We start from the raw sequence: 22,944 nt of genomic DNA on the forward strand, positions 1-22,944 counted from the left end.
GGGAAAAATCAAAGTGTTCGGAATTGGATTCTGGCGATCTTTACATACACTTATATGCCATATAGAGTACAATAAAATCTCAGAATATCCATAACAGAACCCCTACATAGTGTGGCATGAAAAGTTTTCTCATTCAGCAAAAACACTATCCATAAGGGGTCTGTGGTAGGCTTGTCGTAACCCAAGTTGGCTGCACTCGGACAGTATGTTTCGACTTATTTTGGACTCGGAATCGGGACTTGACCCAGTTTTCGAAAAAGGCTCGGGATCTGGACCTACGGGTTGTCACATATGGTATCAGAGCCGACTCTCGAAAGCTTGATGCGTCAAGTTGCCGGAGGTGGGGACACGAAGGCTGGTGTATTATCCCAATGGCAAGAGTCCGGAGGTGGGAACACGAAGCCAGTCGGTATTATCCCACAACGGCTAGAGAGGTACGATCTTGGTCCTATGGGATGTCTGTTCGGGCTTGACGAGGATGTCAGGAGTTTAAGTGGGAGAGTTTGTAACACCCTAGTCCCACATCGAGGAGATTTGGGACTTCTGGTCAGTTATAAGGCAAAGTATTACTACTTTGTGCACCAACAAATCATGATCTTTTGGGGGTCTGTGGTGGGCTTGTCGTAACCCAAGTTGGCTGCACTCGGGACAGTATGCTTTGACTTATTTCGGACTCGGCATCGGGACTTGACCCGGTTTTCGAAAAAGGCTCGGGATTTGGACCTACGGGTTGTCACATATTGAAAAGTACTTACCTCAAAACTGACACTTAAACACTCGAAAATAATATCACGAACATATCCCAAGAATACTTGGAAAACTAGTGTTACATCAGGTTTCATAAAATATTGTAATCTATCCACATATATAAACGAGCAGAGAGACCAAGTTTATATATTAAAAATAAACAAATATTATATAATTCAAATGGAACAAAAAATATAAATTTAAACTAACATCCTGATCAATTAAGAACCTAACAAACTAACATTAAAACTATATTAAAATATTTATGTATATCAAAATGGGAATTTTAAATAGCACACTCGAAATAAATAAAATTAATACTTAACAATTTAATGCTAAACAAAAGAAAACAATTTGCATGGAATTATTATAAAATGTATTAATTTTCAAAAGATATTTCAGTTCAGTTTTTAATTTCGCATAAGATATAAGAATTTTGATTTCGAAATTATAAGATATAAGTATTTGTGAATTTTAGAACCCAGTCTCTACGTTTTCAAATCCGTTCGTAATTTACGCTATAGTTCTGGAATTAGCCTTAGATACCTTTAGTAGGCGCACGAGTGTGCAACTTTAGATACCTATAAGGGCGCGTAATTATTGAACTTTAGATGCCGACCACTAGTAAAGTGTGGTATAAAGAATAAGAATTAGATGTCGGCTACTGGGAAAGTGTGGTCATAGATCAAGATTGTGGTATTTATAAGAATTATTGTTTCGTTCTGTTTTACTTTGTTCTGATCTGTTATAAAATCTGTTATTTCTATTTTAAATTCTGAATTTTAAAATATAAAACTTTGGGTGAGATTTATTTTTAAAAAAAATGTTTTACAAAATTATTATTGATTTCAGAAAATTATTTTATTAAAACACCCATTGTTTTTTTTGTTTAAGACTTAGTCAATTTATACTTGTTGAGCTTTGTAGTTCATCCTTTTTAATATTTCAGGTTTGGAGTTTGGAGCCTATTAAGAATAAGGAATGAGAACTATGTGGAGATCTGTGCCGCTTAATTTCGTGCTATTTGAATTAGAATAAAGACTTTGTTTTTACAAAATGAATTTGATTATCTGTTTAGACGATTAATATCATATTTATGGAGCTGGGTCTCTATTTTTATGGTTTTGATTTAATAATTTTGACCGCTGCTTTGACCATCATGATATTTTAAATTATCGAATAAGAATCTATATTATATAATTTTGAATTAGAATTAATATTTCAGAAGTGCGGGGTGTTACGGTAACAATCCATAAACATATAAGAATGCAAGATGATAGAAGAATACCCCAAAAAGTATCCCCAAGATTGGGCCTGTGAATTATTCAGCCCATATCTTGGCCCGAAACAAAACCTTCTAGATTTGAAAGAATTCTTGGAACGGAATAAATAAACAAATACAAGAAGATATTTTTAGCAAGTAAAATGACAAGATATAAATTTGAACTACCGAATCTATTTTTGTGGCTGTGTTTCTCGGGAATTTTGAGTCTGTGGTTTTTGTGAAGACTTAATATTTTGTTGCCCATATATTATTAACTTAAAACTCCAAGTTTCGTATCTATCTCTCTTCTTCATCTAATTAAAATGGCTTCAGTAGCTGCAGTTACAAGTGCTTCCCAGATTTCATCTTCTTCTCTTGCCTCAGTTTCTAGTGTTAACTCCACCAGTATGTTTCCTTAACGCTCTATATGTTTTAGTGCTTTAAGTTTTACAATAACTTATCTTGAAGCAATGATTCTACTACATATATATACACACTAATACCTAACTTTAAACTGTTGTTTGTGTAATTGTGTGTATTTGGTAACCAGTCTGAGTTTGTTTTGCATGCCTGAGGGTTGAAATACTGATTTTCCTATATATCTTTTAGTTATTGTGTCCTGCAAGTTATTTGTTTTCTCTAACAAGTTTGTTGTAGAGTTTTGGTTATCTTATTTAACTTTTAAGTAGCAGTCTTTCGAGAATCAAGGACCCATCTGTGCTGTGTCTCAGGTGCTAGAGACCTCTAGATTTTAATATGTTATCAAAAGTATACCAAGGAAAAAGAAGGAGCACCGTCAAATTTTTTTAATATGTTATCCTAACAGATGGACTACAAATTAAGCGCAATACGCATCTCTTTTTGTTCAATTAGTAAGGCAGGAAGGTCCCCGTGTTTTAGATCAGTCACCGCGGTTGCTAATACATTACTTAAGCATAAGAACACCTTTTTTATTGTGGTTGCAGCTGCCTATTTTGTGGGTTTGCCCTCGAAGAAATACAATCAGAAGAGAAGGAAGTCGGTAAGACTCAGTCGGAAAGTAACAGCAGCTGCAACTGCTGTTGTAGCAGCTCCTCCTGAGGAAGTGAAAGAGTATGTTCTATTATATATCAGTTTCATCATCATGTGCTATATTGTACTCTGAAGATATTTTTTGTAGAATCTTATAAACGTGCTTCCAGTCATATCTGTTTAGCACTAAATTTCAATACTGACTTGTGTTTGCTAAATTTAGTTATATATTCTCAGAATCTGTGAAATTTTGCAGATATGTACTACCAAGGTGGGCTGAGTTTGATCTTGGACGAGCTCCTATCTACTGGAAAACTATGAATGGTCTCCCTCCCACTTCTGTATGTTTAGACACTACCTGATCTTACAAAACTTCGTTAGTTTTTGTCTGTCCAAACTTTTTAAATGAGTATGTAACATAACAGGGAGAGAAGCTGAAGCTATTTTACAATCCAGCTGCAACCAAACTTGCTCCTAACGAGGACTTTGGAATCGCTTTTAATGGTACGAAAACGATCACATTATTTGCTGTGAGATTCTGATTACTGAGACTGAAACTCCAGAAATGCATTTGGAAAACAAATCTACTAGGAAAACACAAGAAGGTTTGCTAACAAATACAATTCGCAGGAGGTTTTAATCAACCTATAATGTGTGGTGGAGAGCCCAGAGCAATGCTATGTAAAACTAGAGGAAAAGCTGATCCTCCATTTATACAATCCAGATATGCATACCAAAACATGGTAGGCTTTTGTTTTCACTGAACGAACTAGACGTAAACTGTTTCTTGTATTGATCATTGTTGCTTTGCAGCTATGAACTTGATCTTTTCATTTACAAATGGTACCGAGTGGGATGGTCCATACAGATTGAAGTTTGAAGTTCCAAAGAACTGGAGAAATAAACCCGTAGATTTCTTCAATGAGGTAAAGCACGTACACTATCTTTCAGTAGCAGACATGCAGGCTTATATCGTAGTATCCTACAGTACACACACGCAGACACACACATAAACCTGGGATTATCTGGTATCGAACATCTTGTATGATATATTAACAAGTCTAGTATTTGTAATTCCAGGGTCTTGCAGAGGAATTGAGCAGAGAAGGTGCATGCGAAAGGCCAATATTTCCAGACACAAATCTAATTGTAGACAGATGTGCTCTTATGGGAAATCTGACACTTGAAGGAGTAAAGTCCAAGCTTTATATTTGTCAGTTTTATTCAATCAGTTTTTGCTTCTACTAATCAGATACAATACAAACTCATAATAATCAAAAGTTATAATAATTGGTAATGTGGTGATAACACATGCAGGGGTGATCGCTGTGAGCTTAATCTTGTAAGTGGATGCACTGATATAGGTTCACCCCTATACGACCCTCTAGCCAATGTGGACGATGGTCCTGCCCTCTTTCAGACTCTGAAGATTAAAAACCATTTCTTGTTTTTCAACTGTCTATATAGTTCTGTACAAATTATACATGTCATTTAGCTTTTACCTGTTATTATATACTCCTAGCTTCAAATATGTACTACTTCACTTTCAAATTTAAACAGAGCACTCATATTGTAGTTCATTATTCACTCATTTCCTATATTATATTATTTATATCCATCATTAGGATTTCAAGTATATGCAAGTGCACATAGAATTCTGTACAAAGCTCATATATATCATACTGAGATGCAAACAAGTACATAACATACACAATAGTGCATTCTTAACGATACACATGTTCAACTTGCATATTAAAAAAGAACATGGAGTTTAGGTACTCACAAATAGAGCACTTATACTTTGGACTCGTGGAGCAGTGATTGAAAAAAAGAACAAGCAGTTGAGTCCTCATAAACAGAGCACGTACACTAAGGCTCATGGAGCAGCGAGTCCTGATCACTCTGATGATGTCGGTGAGAGTTACAAGCCCTACCAGCAAACCCATGGCATCCACCACCCATACACGGTGGACATGTTTAGTAAGGGCCTTGTCAACTGTCTCCCAGAGAGGAGAATCAGCGTAACATGTCACCAGCTCTCTCGTAGCACTTCTTGACAAATCATCAGGAGAATGACCAGCAGCTTGAGGCAGATCTGACGAAAGCTTTTCTGTGAATTCCATGACACTTACAGGTAACCAAGCACGCAGTTGAGATATTGGGCATCCTCTCAAATCTGTTGCTGAGAACGTACCAACTAGCTTCCTTCCTTTACCCTGTAAATGTACATACATGCATTTGTCAATTAACTAAGTAAGATTTAAAGGAAAAAACAGAATTTGCATTCTGATACAAAGACCAGATAGGAAATTACATCTACGAGCGTGCTGTGACATTCATCAGAGGTTTCTGAAGCTTCAATAACAGGTACAGCAAGGAGGGAAGCAGCTCTCATGGACTTGATGGCATCAATGACTCTGGTGCGATCAGTAACGCCAAAGACATGACCACTCATAGCTCCTAATTCGGTTACACTACGCGACATTATGGCCTGTAGCTCAGCCGAATCTTTCTCCTTCAAGAATTTCAAGAGGTCCATCTGAGTGATCATCTGATAACATGAAGCAGACTCGAGTAGTTCAACTCCAGCTACATTCTCCACTTGACTGTCCATTGGTACTAGAGCTCGATGGATTCCTTTGCTGAACACTTCCATACAGTCTAGAATGCTTCATACAAGACGCAATGTTAGCAAGATATATATAAGTTTTAACTTGGCCAGCTAGATGTCAATAACAGATGTTTTTATCAGACTCAAAAGTGGATCCAGATGTTATGGACTAATGGACAAAAAATTAAATGCTCCCCCAGACACATGAGGCTTGAACCCTCGACCTAAGAAGAGCTAGGTTACGACATGCTGATTTCCACTAATAAGACTCTATCCATCCAGGTGTACTGGATTAAAATGGAAATATAGTCTAATGGAAAGATTGGATTCTTATTGAGTGAACCAGCCAAATTTATGTGGACAATCCAAGCACTGAATAATAAATGATTGTTTAGTAACACCGTTCGTAAATAGTAACACTACTGATGCGTTGTTCTTACCTGCTAAAATGTCTCCCAGGGCCAGATCAGGAAAGATCCATAACCTTGTTATAGCCACATCAATTAAATGTCTAATACTTTGATTGAATATGTCTAGAATACCTCGTTTTGATTTGCAACTTAAAAGTATCAAGTTTTCCCACTAATGAGTTATTCTCAGTTTGGTGCTTAAATTGACCATGCGTGACTTGCAAATTATCAAAATTTTGAAGGAACTCTCCGTCCACTGATTGACTTGTCCATTGACCAACAGTTTAGAAGTAAAACGGTTAAATTTTGATCTTACTGCCACAAACTCGCATGGTTTTAATTATTCAATCCCACAACACCTCCTTGCAATGGGCCGGGGAGAGAGGTAGCTTGATGCTAGCTAACATTGATTTATACCGCCTCAAATTACAAACTTAATACCTCACTTTGTTTTTCTTCCTAATTACTTTGTTTTTTTAGTTACATTCATAAATCAATTATAGTTCCCAAGGCGTTATTTCACAAACACGCCAAACAAGTTGATTTTGACTTGCGTGTCTTCTAGTCATCACGCTTAATTATCCAACTGAAGATAGAAATAGAAATCCACCGGGATATACTAAAATACTAATCGAGTGGGACAATACCGGCTAGCTACTTAGCTAGTAGTGTTTTTACTTATTAGAGCAAGTCCAACAGTGTTCTAGTGGGTTCCTTATAAATATTATAAAATATTAATTCTTAGTAATTTAAGACATGATTTTGAATTTCAACTCACACAATGATTCTTATCTTTCTTCCTTATTATTATTATATTAATAAATTTGAAAAGATATGGACAAAAAGTGGAACAAAGAGAGAGAGATGTAAAAAGAAGAGAGGGAAATGAATTTTTTATTGCTAAAAATGTTATAAGGTAGCACTAGAAGTTTCTTAAAATAAAGAATGAAGCTCGTGTCTTAATATAAGGAAGTACTAAGACACTGTTGGAATGTCATTTTTTGTCAAAATCCTTATAATTGAACTTAAGAACTCATATAAGGGAGCTGTTGGACTTGCTCTTAGTCACCTAGTTCTTTGACTTTGTCAAAAAATGTTAGAATTATGTGATAACACACGTCGGTGCTGCGGCATCTCCCCAGCTCGATTTTCAATATTTGGCGGTTTGACAAGGATGGGTGTGCCCTTAGCTTATAATAGGGGTGTACAGATGAACCGCAGATGAACCGCTCAACCGCATCCAATCGCTCGCAACATAACCGCATTTGCGGATAATCGCGAAACGCGGATTGGTTGTGGATTTAAATTTAAAAAACCGCTCATTCACGGTTTGGATATGGTTTTAAATTCTTGAAAATCGCAAAATCGCAACCGCAACTCGCAACATATATTTATAATAAAATATATTTTCAAAATGTAGTTGATATCATATAAATTAATAAGTATACACATTTATCAACTAATCTTAGGTTAACTAATCTTAGGTTAATGTTAAAATTTTGTTCATAAGATTCACAATTATTATAAGAGATATAACCAAACAAATGAAAAATATAATCAAAATGTAATTTTTTTAATCCTTTTCTTTTTTCTTTTCTCTCGCCTCCACATTTTTATATGTTTTTAATATCCTTACTAATATAATTTATCATGTAACTTAAACTTCAATTTATTAATAATCCGAATTTATTGTTTTGCAAATTATTAATTATTTTAAAATAAGTGGTTGAACCTCAAACCGATCCGCAATAACCGCAAATTCGCAACCGCAAATGACGCGGATGACAATTTTTTAAAACCGCTCTTCGCGGTTTGGTTCGACTTTATCCCAAAACCGATCTGATCGGAACCGCGTACACCACTAGTTTATAATATTAGATTTCAATTCCGGGAATGATAATGAGATCTTAATACATTGAACTAGAAAGTGCAATTACACTAAAATAATAAACACGTTAAATAATATTTTTCTATCACAACAACATAATGGATAGCGATATATTTTAGCATCGATAAAATAATAAACCACAAAAGTAATAATTTAGCCCAGTCCCGAGACTAAAACTTGGAGGTTTAAGTGTACAAATTAAGATTTAAATTAAAAAAAAAACAACCAATAAGATAGACCCTAGTAAAAACTAAAAAGTAATTATGAAGTGAAAGCGAGTATGTACATATATACCTGGTAGTAGGATTAAGTGTCCAAAGACTAAGGGTTTCAAGACACTGTCCAATAAGAGCCGAAACATGCACCGACATCTTGTCTTCAAGATGATCAAATCCATCGCTACCATCATCACCAGCAATATGAGCCAATATATCAAGCATAGTAACCATCCCAATATAATGTTTTCTAACCACGCCTGTTTGCTTATCAGCCTCCAATATCATCGACCCTCCTGCTCCTATCCACTTCCCCGGCGGTGCAGCCACCGGAAGTGCCACCACCCTGTTTGCCACCAACGCATTCATGGTGTGTGCCAGCGTTGCAGTGTACGGAACCTCCACTAATCTCCGTTTATCCGCCGGCATCACATCACTCACTTTTAAAACCCTCAACTTAACACCACTATCCATCTGCATCTTCGATTTATCTTTTACAACTTCAGACTTTATTATGCGAGCTTTTTTCACTTATCTGAAAAATGAATGCATTTGAAAATATATATAAAAATAAATTTATGGGGGGACAAAGATAAGGGTACGTGTCCAGACAAAAACTGCATGGATACTGTGTGCTGGACACGTATCTAGCTGACTAAGGTTTCTCAAATACTGTGTGTATTTTCTACTGAGACATGGCACGCCATTAAAATAGAACTGAAAGGGGAAGAGATAGACATGGATTATTAATTAATATATATTTTAAATATTTCAAAGTGGGGGATGGATGGATAAAGTTTACACAAGAAACAATGTTTTCCCGACATCGACGCAATCCCCCAGCCCGGAGTGCGCTTTCGGTGTGCTGACAAACGTGTGACAAATGCACTAAAGTAAACACTTTAGCATTTTATTTTTTACCAAAAACTTTTAGTATTTTTGTGACACTTAGGCCATCTCTAATAATTATGATCCAAAAATTTAAATTTAGATCATCAACTGATCCAAATTTCTAACCAATTTCAACAGTGTGATCCAAATATTTGATCCAAATTACATTTTACATATAATAATATATAAATATCTTATTAAGTAATTTTATCTTAAATTTATCATTTAATCATTATTAACAATCTATATAATATTTCATAAATTAATTAAATCAAAAACAAATTAATACACATAAAATATTAAAATTGTGCATTTAATCCACGAAAAAACACATTTATTGCAATAATTAATATACAAAATATCATTGATATACACTAATTTTCCGAATTAATAAATTATTCCCACAAATGCTCAATTAATGCATCTCTAAGTGCGATATGTGTCTCTTTATTTTTTATTTTAAATTTTAATAAATTTATGTTTTCTCATTATTTTAAGTTTTATTTTAAAAATAATTTTTTACTATTAATTATATTCTGTTATTAATTATATAATTAAATAATCAAAAATCAATTCAAAATTTCATAAACTATAAATAACAAAACCATTATTTTATATTAAACCAAGTGATCCAAATTTGGTTGGATCACTACTGTTCACTGATCCAAATTTGGATCACCATTTAAATCAGTGTTGGAATGGAATTTGGGGTAATTTGCCCCAAATTTGGATCTTTGGATCACTATTGGATTTGCCCTTAACTAACTTTATAATTCGTGAGTAGGGTGGACAACGAATCAGACCAAAAATCGATTTTTTTTTTTACATTAATAATCGAATCAGTTATATTCGATATTGGGATTGGATAGAGATGCACAAAAGGCCCACCGGGCCAGGTTTTGACCGGGCCTTAAAAAGCCCGGATTTTGATCGGGCCAGACTTTTCGGGGATCGACTTTGACCGGGCCGGACCGGGTTTTCCGAAAATGTTAGAGCCCGTTTGGGCCCTCGAGGCGGGCCTCACCGGACTTTTTTCGGGCCGGATCGGATTGGACCGGGTTTTTTTAAAATTTAAATCAGATCGAGTTTTATCAGAGATTCTGAAGACTACGTATGTTAGCAATTAGATCATCATAAAAATGTATTAGTTTGCATGAAATATTTTATGAAAACATTATTTCGTTGAAAACATTTAAGTTTGGAAAAAAATAAACATGTTTATAAAATAATATGTTTTACCAGTGTTATCCAAATATATATAGTGTACTTACTATATCTTCTTTCCGTAATCCTGCAATAAAGTATATAAATAATATTATTAATCACGTATATGTAAATATATATGTGTTTAAAGTATTATTTATATTCATATTAAATGTAAATTCATAAATATATAGGAAAATATATTAGAATAATCAGATTTTAAACGGTCTTTTTCGGGCTTTTAATTGGGTCGGGCCAAAGACCGGGTCGGGCCGAAACCCGAGCTTTTAACCGGGCTGCGCTTTGCCTGAAAATATAGGGCCCGTCGAGACCCTAAGCCTGGGTCGGGACGGGGCCGGACTTTGACTGGGTCGGGACCGGGCCGGGCTTTGACTGGATCGGGCCGGGCCAGATTTTTCGGGACCAGACTTTTTGTGCATCTCTAAGATTGGACGAGATCAAAAAAATTCAGATTAAAATAGGATCAGGCCAATATGGACCATTTTATTTAATATTTATATAAAATTTTTACTTTATACAATTTATTTTTTTTCCTTTCAAATATATATACATGAAAAGGTTATGTTACTTCTTAAGACAATAAATTTTAAAATTAAATACATAATTTATTATTTTAAAAGAAAATATTAATTATTTTTTATCGTAAATAACCCGCAGCCGCTACCCTTCGGGTGTGCACTGGGTAAACTCTACGAGCTCACGCAATAGCCTGCAAACCACATGAACCAAAGTAAACTGCATTTAATCGACAAGTTCTGGCTCATGAGGCATAATCATAAATTCTCCTCTAGTGGGATTCGAACCTATGATCAAGAGGATAGTTATCCCCTCTTTAACCAACTAAGCTCCTCCAGTAGGATTCAAACCTATGATCAAGAGGATAGTTATCCCCTCTTTAACCAACTAAGCCAACCCCCGCGGGCTTAATTTTAAATATATAAATATCAATGTTTTATTATATGAAATACGAAATTTATTAATTTAGAGTATTGTATCAATCTGTTCCATTATATTAATTTATTATCAAATTGGATTATTAAAATATCAATCAATCAATCAATCAATCAATCAATCGTACCCAATAATATCGCCTATGACAGTGTCCGGGGAGGGTATATCGTACGCAGACTTACCCTCGTTCCAAAGAATAAAGAGACTGTTTCCTCAAAAGACCTTCGGCTTGTGTGTGTGCACAAATATGTGTGTTCTAGGTAAACAATGATCCATAAAAGTAAATACGCGGCAACGATAATAATGATACAATACCTCAGCCCATGGTTTTCATCACATGGGACTTACCGTAAAAAACTTCGTTCATTGGTTCATTGTCGTAATCCCCCTATATTTCTCAAAATAGAATTTTTCTAATATCAAATACATTTAACATTTCTCAAATAACTGGAAATAACTGCCATGCTGAAGAATAACTGTCATGTTGAATAATATAACTGCTTTGATAATTGAAAAATGAACCCTTTTTGATATGTGTAAATGTTTAATTTTTATATATGACATTTTAAGACATTAAGTATATTTAAAATAATTTTATTTATAAATTCAGATCCATTCAAGTCCGGACGGAAATTTTTCAGGTTTTGGATCGGTTCCGACTGAAAATCAATTTTTTTATTTTATGAACCGGGAATAAAATGGTTATATTCGGGTCGGTTCAAATCTTTAAACGATAAATCAGGTCCGATCTATTTGTGGGGTGAAAATAGAATTGAGTGCAAGTGCAGCCCCATTTGTGAATGTGCCATAATGAAATGAACTTAATTTAAATTTAAACTGGATAAAATTAATTAGTTCGGCCTCAAATTTCGCTGAGCAGCCCAAAACGTTAAAATTGGATTGATATTAAAAAAACAATGGTTAACTCTTACTATTATTTATTGCTAGTTCTCTTTCTTCATTAAAATTTGTGCTCAATCCCCTTCCCAATTACATTAGTTCTGTACAGGCCAGATGACCCCAATGAAATTAAGATGGACAGTCACCGACTCACCATCTACTGAGTTTACTTCTTTTAGTCGTTCAGCTGATTTCTATACGAATGAAATGGACATAAAGGTTAAATAATTATGTAATTTTATGAAAAAAAATAAAAAAAAGTGAATAAAAAAATGTAATATAAAAAAGTAGTGGATTTAGTTTATTTTTATAATTAGAACTTTATTATTTTCGATAATTTTTCAAATATATAGAATTAAATGATACTCCCTCCATCTCATTTTAATTCTCACATTTGGATTTGTGTCGGTCAAATTGACTTAAATTTGACAGAAGTTTATTAATAATTTATAATTGAACATAATAAAAATAATTAAGAATAATATGTAAATTTTGGTCAAAAATTGATCGATTTAACTTTTATAAAAGAAATGTGACAACTAATATGAGATGGAGTGAGTATATCTCAAAAAGGAAAACATATACGAATGAATGAGACACGGAGTAAGTTTACTTGTCTATTATTAACCCATGATGTAATATTTAAGGTTTAAAAATTTATGAGTAATGTTAGGTACCCCAAATATATTTCTTAATTTTTTTATAAAATAACGTGGCATAAAATATGACTAATTTCGATTTGTAGGCACATATGCACGGTGTCTCATATTATTATTAAGAAGGTTGCCAACTATTAATGTGATATATCATATTTAAATTGTTTTTTTAAATTTTTTAGTATTTTCAAAATTTATGCTTAATTGATCCGGAACTATTCCGGTGAAATTATGTTAGTTGTGGGGTCGATTCTAGTTTACACTAAAAATATCTTAAAACAGATCCTAAGGATATAATTCCTATTTGTAAAAAAAAAACTAAACTTTCTATTTCTACGAGGCTACTGCTTTCTGTTAGTTATAACCATGTTTCAACGTGGAGAAAATTTAATTATAATTATAATTTAATATTTACGACTTTCAACAATTTTTAAAGTTACTTCAGTTTTTTCAGTCCCGTAGATATATAATTACTCCCTTTATTTTTTTATTTGTCACTTTGACTTTTACACATATTGTGTTTTGAGCGGTTAGTTAGAAATTATCGTTTTTAACTTTCTTTTATAATAAAAGTAGATAACTTATATTTTAATTCATAAAAAAAATTAAATAATATTTCCAACTAGTCAAGATACATTGAAATGTGTGCAATAATCAAAATGACAAATAAAAAAAAACAGAGAATAATAAATATGAAAATAAATTTAATTTATTTATGAATGCCTACAAATTTTATTTTATTTTGACCATTTAGTTCATGATTAATGAGTTAAGTCAACGAGAATCAGAATTTTAAATCAATACCAATTTAATAATATCTAAATTAGTAATTTTGGTATATGAGATGCAAATGGGATTCCACATCATTTCATTCTCTATCCTTGATTATCATTTCTTATTCTGATTTTCAACCATTATCAAAACGCCCCTTTAACATAAACACCTATACTACCTTAAAAAACCCATATTCAGCATGATAAATTGCTAACCTTAAAAAACCCATATTCAGCATGATAAATTGCTAATTGGTCCAAGATCTCAAAACATGTAAAATGGGAATCATAAAATTTAAATATTCGTACTTCGAGATACTAGAAACTGTAAATTATATCATCTGTGATGAGCATCAAGTATTTAAGTTTTCCTCCATCAGTTCGAAGTTATTTCTCTTTTGGCCTTTTCTTATTATACTAATGTAGATCTGGCAAGGAGAGACTTCTCCAGGCCCACGGCCTGCAACATATTCTATATTCAACACTACGCCGCATTCAGAGCTCTGTCCTACAACATTCTGTTCCTAACTATATCTCCTCTGCAACAGTCTTTGGGAGCATTTGAAGTTATATACAGTTCACCTTGATGGGAGTTTGCTACGAACTTGCCAAGGCAGGGTTCGTGCTAGGGCCTGCACCATTTTCACTAGGAGGCACGGTACCCCACCTTCCCTCTGATTCCAGGGGTTCAAGAACATGAACGCCACCATCACTAAGTCCCAAAGCGAACTGATTCGGATCATTAGGATGTGCTGTGATGACAAGCGGATATGCCCTCACGCTGTGTAATAGTGGCAAAAGTTACGAGGGAAATCATTGATCACATTACCTCTTAAATAATTTTTTATATTTTTTGGTGTTTAGCGCACATACCTAGGATTTGCAGGTAAATAAGCAGCGGGGCTAATCCAACACCTCAGACTGAGTGCTGTGGCAGTAAAAACATTAATGCTTCCATCTTCCAGAGTCGCATATATGGACTGGCTATCGCATGAATATGTAGCATCAGTAATTGAGCCACTTAAATCTCTGGGAAGCCACTGATAAAAAAAAGGTTGGAATTTGACAAATTCAAACTTAACTCAACTTAGAAACGACGACATCAGATGTTGGAGTAAACTTAATATTTGCAAACCTGTTTAATGCATTCAAGCTTTGGTGCCTCGTAAATCGCTAACTGAGTTTCATGGACAACCAACACATGCTTTTGGTCTTGGTGAAACTGTACACGGGTCTGCCCAAGAGGGTTTGGTGCTCGACCAGCAGGAATCTGCACAAATTTACTAGCTTGCTTCTCCCATCCGTCCATGCTCCAAACACAAATCTGAAACGAGTATGAAAATGACTATAACACATCTAGAGACATTCGACATAAGCATATAACATCTTCTACATGTGGCAAAGATGTTGATCATATTAATGACCACAGAAATACCTGAGCATCGGCTCCTGATGATACAAGTATATTTAGAACCTTGGAAAAGGCAAGGCCAGTAACCCTCTTCTGGTGACCTTTTAACTTGCTTTTCACCTATGTAAATGAATAGTTATAGACTACGAAGAAACATATATTCACTTAATTCAGGTACAAAGTATTAGGTGTCAGTACTGGCAAAGACCTCATCAACCCGAACGTTGTATATTTGTATTGAAGAGTCCTCCATGCCAATTGCAATAATATTGTTGTCTTGTGGATGGAAGGCAAGAAAAGTTGCAGCAGGAGGCGGGGGCATAAATGTCGTCATAGTCTGCACAGAGAAAGTGAATTAAAAATGTCACAACAAATTAATAAATTTACGAAAACAGAAAATACAAAAATCAAATTGACAGAGACCAACTGTAAACTGTGGAATTAGTTACCTTGAATGTCATCATGTTAAACAGAGAAATCTTTCCTCCCGAGGCAGACATGACATAAGAATCATTTTTCGAAAGAGCAAAACACGGGAGGGCATCTTCCGGTTTTGTTTCACTGATATCGTTGGTCATTAATATGCCACTAGAAGGCTGCCATAATTGTGGTGGAACATTTGTAGTTGCCTGCAAATAGAAGGATATTGATGAGACAAGGATAGATAATTACTGTATCAGAGCTTAAGAGCCAAAAAAGTACCTTTCCACTCGGGTTCCGTTCATTTCTCTGCCATTTCCAAAGTTTGTGTACAGCATTACATGCTAACGCCAATATGGCCGCTCCTGAATTTGTATAAATTAACCTGGAAATCTGATAGGACAAAATAACCATAAGCAGTTGCACTAAAGAACAGGAACCCCAGTACGATATCAGTCACAGAGAATTTAGTCTACTGTTCAACAACTATTACATTGTTGGAGAGGATGTATACAACTGTATGCAGTGAATGCCCTTACACTTAAAACTATAAATTAAATAGTGCAATAACCCACCTTAGCAGTTCTTCAAATCATATCGGAAAAAATAATAATGATAGTAACCTCAACTGTACAGTACATATGTCAATAATATCAAAAAACATCATAATGTTATGCACAACTAACAGATACATACTCGTACGGATAATAGAATGTCAGGCAGTCTCAGCGAATGAAGTTGAGCGTGTTCATTGATTTCTGCCAGCTTCCAAACCTTCGAATTCTCCATTTCATCAGTTATTCTGGGATTTACATCGGGCAAAGATCGACCATCTCCATTCTACATGATTAAATAGCTAAATTAGTAAAAAAAAATACAAAAAAGTAGCCATGTCAAACCTCCTGTCAAAAAATTGATTGATATAACAAATTGCAGCAGTAGATTTACATATAAAAGAAAAAAAATTGACTTAGTAAATAGAACCATAGATTCAAAGATAAGTATCCTTCTCCAGATCACACTAATGTCTGTACTTACCAGTGGCACAATGGCTGTGACGGGTGCACCTCTTTCCAAAGCACCAATGTTTGTTACAGCAGACAAACTTGAAGCACCATATGCTCCAACAACAGGCGACTGCGAATGATCAATTTATGTTAATAATCATGACCAACTTAGAGCCATTCAATAAATTTCTGTATAGGTTGGTAATTTACCTTTGCAACAATCCCAGAAACCCTAGAAGGATCAGGTGCCCTATTGTCTACCGCACGAACAAGACGAAGACCTTCAGCATTCCCTAATATTTTCACACCATTCTCACTTGTTGAAACAGCCAAAAGTATGCCTTCTTTGCTAAATCGGATGCATGGTGAAGCCTAAGAGAAAGCAACAGGTGGAAAAAAGTATAAGTAACGTAAAGAAAAATTCAGTATATGGATTCAACAAGTCATTTTGTTATTACCGGCAATCCACCATCTGCGTCAATAGTTGTCAAGAGGTTAACATTATCAATGTCCCAAAACTTGATAACAAACTCATCCCCAGCGACCAAGAACCTGTTCTTCGTCGTATCAAATTGAACAACACCCATAGATCGCTTTCCAAGACCAACATAACTTCGCTTGACGGCACCTTCACTTTCATTCCATTCAACAATATGGGATTCTCCATCTTTACTAGTCCCGCATGAAAAAAGTCTGCAATTTGCGCAGGAAAAAAATGATACAAAGTATCTAAAAGATTAAGCCACCAGCTACAGAGTATATGGAAACAAAGAAGACAAAGATATATGAAAGCATCTTGTACCTTGTACCGTCAGCACTATAGGCCATTCTAGTACAAGATTGTCCTGGTGCATCATAATCAACTCGAGAACCCATATTGTCATAAAGCCAGGCCTTAATCTTCCCATCAACAGATGTTGAAAAAATGAACTGGCACAAGAATTAAAACAGTTAATTAAATGTAATGTTCTAAATTAAGATTAGTAAGATGATATGTAGTTTCTGCTTTATATAAAGATATTATATACTTCAAGTCGCATAAACTGCCTTTACTTCCCAATTCCCAACTATATTCTTTTACTTTATATACTTGTAATAAAAAGAAGGCGCGTTATCAATAATTAGGTACCTGAATGTTTTCCTTATGATGCGGGCATACAGAATAGACAGGTGCCTCGTGACCCTCAAAACTGTACTGCTTAGCTCCAGTTGCAACATCCCATACCTGCATATTTCTAAGCTCTTAATACTACAACCATGACCATATCCTTTTGTGCGATGTATATGGTAACAAAACAAACCCTGATAGCCTTGTCCTCCCCGCAAGTTATAATGCACAGTTGTTTATTTGGATGTGAAAAGGCAAGATCACTGACATTGCCAACATGAGCATCTATCTGGAGATTGATAATTAAAATAGTTAAACAAAAATAATAAACTAAACAAATTATAACCCCAGATAGGATATACAACTACATGGTTGTTTCAAGTTCAATACATAGTACAAACCTCTAAGCGGTTCCGCAAATCGTCACCCCCATGAAAAGTATAAATATGCACGATGTGCTTAGAGTATGCAACACCTGAATCAGAGAATAGAATATACATAATTGAACGACTAATCTGATAAACATATATCACCAACAAATCAACTTTTCATTGTTACATAATATATATATATATATATATATATATAGAGAGAGAGAGAGAGAGAGAGAGAGAGAGTGAGTGAGAGTGAGAGTGAGAGAGAGAGAGAGAGAGAGAGAGAGAGAGAGAGAGAGAGTCAACGATCTAAAGCATACACATAGATGGAAAGTTTTAGATAATTTGATGATTAAGGAAGTGTCATTCAGTTTGGAAGAATTTATTTGAATTGGAAACATCCATTTAGTGAAAACATATATTAGAAACAATTAAAAAAAATCTGAAATGTACCAAATAATGTTCCATCAGGACTCCACATCACCCGGTTGACCGAGGCAGTATACTCATTTGCTAGCGATGCCTGTACAATGAGAAAGGAAACAATTCGATAATTAGTTGTAGGAGCAAGACACATAATTCATACCTTAGCATAATTATTGGGTACAATTGTTTACTTGCAGAGTCCCTGAACATGCCCCAAGGTCCAATACTTTAAAATTCTTAAAAGCAAGTCTGTCCCTGCTACCTACTTCCCACACTGAAATATCACCTATGTTCGTCCCAACTGACATGCAAAAATTAGAGATATAAGATAGTTCTTTCATTCCACAGTTTAGGTAGAAGCTAATAATGCTATATCTCAGTAAGAGCTTACCAAGAAGAAGAGTTTGTTCCACCGGATGGAAATCCATGCTTCTGACCACAGAACCTTGATTCAAATTGGCAAGAACTGTCTTTGGCAAGTCATCGGATGAATATGAATTGTGAGGATGAGTCTGGCTGGGATACGTGACGGGCAAAATATTGATAGGAAGATTGTTGCCCTGTGAAGTCTAAGGTGGAAAGGATCAGGCTAAACATTTCATATTACTAATAGTCCATGCGAAAGACAGAAAACTACAGTTTGCAAAATCAAAGTTTCCAATAAAACCAATTGCCAGTCAAATAATATCTATGGTAACTTGAACAAATAAATAAAAGTAACAATATGAAAAACAAAATGGTGTGATAATACTATATCTTTACCCAAAAGAGTCCAGAGAAACTTGTAAGATCTGGCACATAGTGAAAATATTATAATGAAGAGGACCAACTGAGAGCAAATTGGAGTGGACAGTACCTCATCCATTAACCCAAAAGGTCTAGCTGCTCTCTTCAGTGCATGTTCAGAATCTGCAGTATGATAATCCATTGCTGGATTAGTAGTAGGGGTCCTAGGACGCTTCAGCATAGATGCTATCAAAAATTATTGCGAGTAAGGAAATGCTATCACGAAGTATTGAGAGTAAGGATGCAATACTTGGCTGAGAAGTAGTAAGCTAGAATAAACATGACTGGCAAACAATATAAATAAACTATGCTGCGACTATGCTAGACAAGCAAATAGTTAAAGAAAAGGGTAACACAGCCACAGTCTGGCATCAATAAAGGTTTTAGCACAGCTTGATTCGAAAAAAACCCAATGGTTTTTACAATTTAAAGATATTTACTTAAGAGAAAAACACAAAATAATAACAGATAATAAATAACTAGGATTCCAACCACGGTCCCTTGATTTAATGTTACAAGCCTTATCCATGGGGACAAACCTCATAATGTGTTAATAGCATATAAGCAACATATGCTGCATAAAAAATCAATAGGCACAAGTGCCCCCATCACCCATAACGTAGATCTGTTCCTGGTAGGTACTAACAAATAATCCTTTAACTTAAAAGACACCGAGTCAAAGTCCTTATATCAATGATAAGAAATCCTCCCAGGAACTCAGAAGACATGATATTGAAGTGGTGAAGCCCAGGATGAAGACTTTCAACAGAAGCATCATCAAGAATCAGTCAATTCCTTCGCTATGAACGGTGTGCAACTATTATATGTATATATATTTCATATAAATACTGGTTTTAGATTTTCCGTCAATATGATTCTGACATATTGATACCAATCCAAAGTAACACAAATGATATGGTCTACAATTTATCTGCGAAAATCAGATCATATGTATTGTACTATTTGAACATCAAATATTAAAAAAAATTAGGCGGTTCGAAATGTTTGTTTCTGATTATTTTAAAAGGTGGTCATGCAACTTGAATCAATGTGGTTTCCAAAAAAAAAACTTGAATCAATGTATAGTGTATCAGTACAGTAGGTCATAAGCTTGACATATACACCACTGAGCTCTCGAAGTACTTCACAGTGTGGGGCAAATGGGTTATTACATCATTATAGATAAACCATAATTAACTAATACGGTCACTGATGTTGACTAGTTTAGTTGAGTGAGAACATAAGAAGTACTGCCGCATATTAGTTACATAATTGTGTTGAGTAAATAAGATTACCAGCATTATTAGGAGCACTTAATCCTATTGGACCTCCAGGAATCCCCTGATGCGGCATGGTGGATGGGTTAGCCATCCATCCCCCAAGAGAGGCAGTGATAGATGCAGGTGAAGCCTGGAATGGCTAAAAAGTAAAAAGAAGAAGTGGTCACATGTTGAACAATAATAATAATCATAAATCCGAATTTCTTATTGAAGTCCGGCAATTACTAATATGAGACAGTCTCTTGTGAACTTACACCATGAGCACCTAGAGGCGGGAAACCACCCACTTTAGGCATGGAACCCATAAGCTGATTGGTAACTGGAGAGGGAACCCGGGCACCATTTGCTTGTCCGCATGAATGGTCCACAAATAGGGTTTTAATATCAGGGTTAGACTTTGGATTCTTGCAGAGCTGATGCTGCCAATTCAAGCTGAAAATGGAAACATGGAGGTGATGGAATGTTTGAGATATCCACAACAGACAGTAATAATAATAATTACCTCTGATTGATCAACGTCCGCAACCTTGAGTTTTTCAAGCTGGGAAATTGAAGCTTATCTCGAAAAAGTGGATTTGCCTCGATCAACTTTTTAAGCTCCCCAAGCATTATAGACCTTGCTTGATTAGTATCTCCATATTTCGAAAGTTGTTCATTCTCCCTAGAAATTAATTATTGATTAAATTTCAATAAAATCTAAATAAAAGGTCATAATATATTTATCCACAACCACTGGTTTTCACATCCAGTTTTTGATATAAGAGACGCTTAGCATGCCCTCCAAGATCTTGGCAAACATATACTGCCTGATATAGTGGCATTAAATAGATGAAAGAGAAGATCAACAAATTAATTTATACTATATGATTTGAAAAGAACAACACTTTCTCTTTAGCCCCTTACTAGCAAATAAGATTATTATAGATCTAAGCGATCAATCAGAATAGAAAATGAGAAAGTTAACAGCATCAAAAAAAAAAATATTGTATCTACCAATATCACTTCAACAGTTCAACAGAACTTTCCACTAACAACATTTTGATTCCGCCAATTATCCATTCAGAAATGATAGAAAAACGACATATTAGCCAATATACCTAAAATTTGGCAATGTCAAGAGCAGAGTAATTTCCTTAAAAAGTTCATCATTAAAGGTAGAAAAGACTTTCAAATCCTTCCTGAGAACTTCCACCGCTTTCCCATAGTCAGGCCTGGATCAAATGAAAACACAACAAATAACATCCATCAGCATTCTAAAACCCCCAAAACAAATAGACACAGTAATTGAACACAAAAACTTACTTATCCAAAGCTTCAAGATATTTCTGTTTCCGAATCTCAAAGAATATTTTCATAGAGTATCGATTATCATCAACCTTGGTAAACCCAGACAGATATTTTTCGACCTCATCCCACTCTCCATTTGTAACCGTATCTTCAAAATACTTCATATTAAAATAAAACCCTGATTCCTTCTCCAACCTTCACACCATAAACAAAAAACACCAATACCAAACATCAACAAAAAAACAATCTCAAAACTAAAACACCAGAAACAAAACCCCCTGCCAATACACAAATAAACACCATAATCAAAAAATCAAATATAAACATGTCCAGCCTAGCGCTCAGCTGAAAACAGCACCATAAACAAAAATCAACAATTTACATATTCAGCCTCGCGCTCAGCTGAAAACATTTTATACAAATATTCGTGCTCAGCTGAAAAGCAGTTTACATGAATATTCTCTAATTTTTTTTTAAAAAAAAACAGAAAATGCACACAGAAAACTCGAAAAGTGCAAAACAATTGCTATCACGAGTTCACACATGAATACTGTTCTCCATAAAACACGACCCTGTATATACGAAATCGGAAAACAAAAACAGAAACCACATACCTATGAACAGTGTCCTTAAATTTCTCCTCATCTAAGAACTGCAGTATGAGAAAAACAAGCTCTCTGCTCAATGAAGACATATCTGCCCTCCTCTATTACCCTGCAGATCCACTTTTTATTCTCAATTTCAAACTCAATTAGGGTTTCATATACATCTATACATACACATATACATACATCAAACAAAACAAACACACGTAATTAATTGTAATCAGACATATGGATACACATATATATACATACCAGTGGAGATCGGGACGAGAATATATAGGGAACTGTAGTGCACCGATGAAGACGCAACTCGTTTTTATCACTATAATTACCTATAATTTATATTTTGTTTTTTGTATTGTTTTACTCTCGCCGAGAATTGTAAGGAGAGTCAAGGAGAGAGATAGTAGATATATATAGGGGGCATATGTATTCATACAGAGCTATCAATGGAGAGAGCTCACGGAATGAGAAACTTGTGAGTTTATCACGTGATATATAGCGCGTGTGTTCAAGACGTAAATGAAATCAACGTGGATCCGACGCAGGTGTCAGTAATTGACTTGTGGTTGCACGCGGCGAATGGATGAGCGTGCCTGTGGTTTGTTTTTTGGTTGATGCGCGTGGGCTTTGTTTTCGAGGATGGGGGTATAAGTACTTTTTGATAAGGGGTTGAAATTTAGGGCGAATTGATATATC

General features: G+C 34.9%; 2 protein-coding genes and 1 pseudogene across 5 annotated transcripts; 1 reads left to right on the top strand and 2 right to left on the bottom strand.

The window, feature by feature from the left end:
* Positions 1-2,210: 2,210 nt before the first annotated feature.
* Positions 2,211-4,640, top strand: LOC141686738 (protein POST-ILLUMINATION CHLOROPHYLL FLUORESCENCE INCREASE, chloroplastic-like; annotated as a pseudogene).
* Positions 4,641-4,917: 277 nt separating this feature from the next.
* On the bottom strand, positions 4,918-8,873 carry LOC141686737 (SNF1-related protein kinase regulatory subunit gamma-like PV42a; the record flags this gene model as incomplete). Its single annotated transcript, XM_074491786.1, has 3 exons — positions 8,226-8,873; positions 5,337-5,691; positions 4,918-5,238 (listed from the first exon to the last, which is right to left on the bottom strand). Coding segments are annotated over exons 1-3 (1,077 nt in total), but the record flags the coding sequence as incomplete, so codon positions are not given.
* Positions 8,874-13,814: 4,941 nt separating this feature from the next.
* Positions 13,815-22,682, bottom strand: LOC141683067 (topless-related protein 4-like). 4 transcript variants are annotated; one of them, XM_074487766.1, is made up of 26 exons: positions 22,498-22,682; positions 22,255-22,354; positions 21,656-21,835; positions 21,451-21,564; positions 20,856-21,014; positions 20,608-20,785; positions 20,369-20,492; positions 19,144-19,217; positions 18,679-18,856; positions 18,479-18,588; positions 18,315-18,384; positions 17,889-17,962; positions 17,681-17,776; positions 17,509-17,604; positions 17,182-17,309; positions 16,838-17,072; positions 16,590-16,751; positions 16,411-16,509; positions 16,069-16,212; positions 15,655-15,765; positions 15,402-15,581; positions 15,161-15,289; positions 14,977-15,072; positions 14,677-14,865; positions 14,415-14,581; positions 13,815-14,322 (listed from the first exon to the last, which is right to left on the bottom strand). In XM_074487766.1, exons 2-26 carry the CDS (start codon positions 22,332-22,334, stop codon positions 14,139-14,141), a joined length of 3,357 nt encoding a protein of 1,118 aa, XP_074343867.1. In that variant the 5' UTR covers positions 22,335-22,354; positions 22,498-22,682; the 3' UTR covers positions 13,815-14,138. The 4 variants fall into 4 exon arrangements, with proteins under 4 accessions (XP_074343867.1, XP_074343866.1, XP_074343868.1 ...); XM_074487765.1 differs by having other exon boundaries at positions 19,144-19,259; positions 22,255-22,365; XM_074487767.1 differs by having other exon boundaries at positions 19,144-19,196; positions 22,498-22,681.
* Between the last annotated feature and the right edge of the window lie 262 nt (positions 22,683-22,944).

This window comes from Apium graveolens, chromosome 9 (assembly GCF_009905375.1).
Source record: "Apium graveolens cultivar Ventura chromosome 9, ASM990537v1, whole genome shotgun sequence".
NCBI classification, from domain to species: domain Eukaryota; kingdom Viridiplantae; phylum Streptophyta; class Magnoliopsida; order Apiales; family Apiaceae; genus Apium; species Apium graveolens.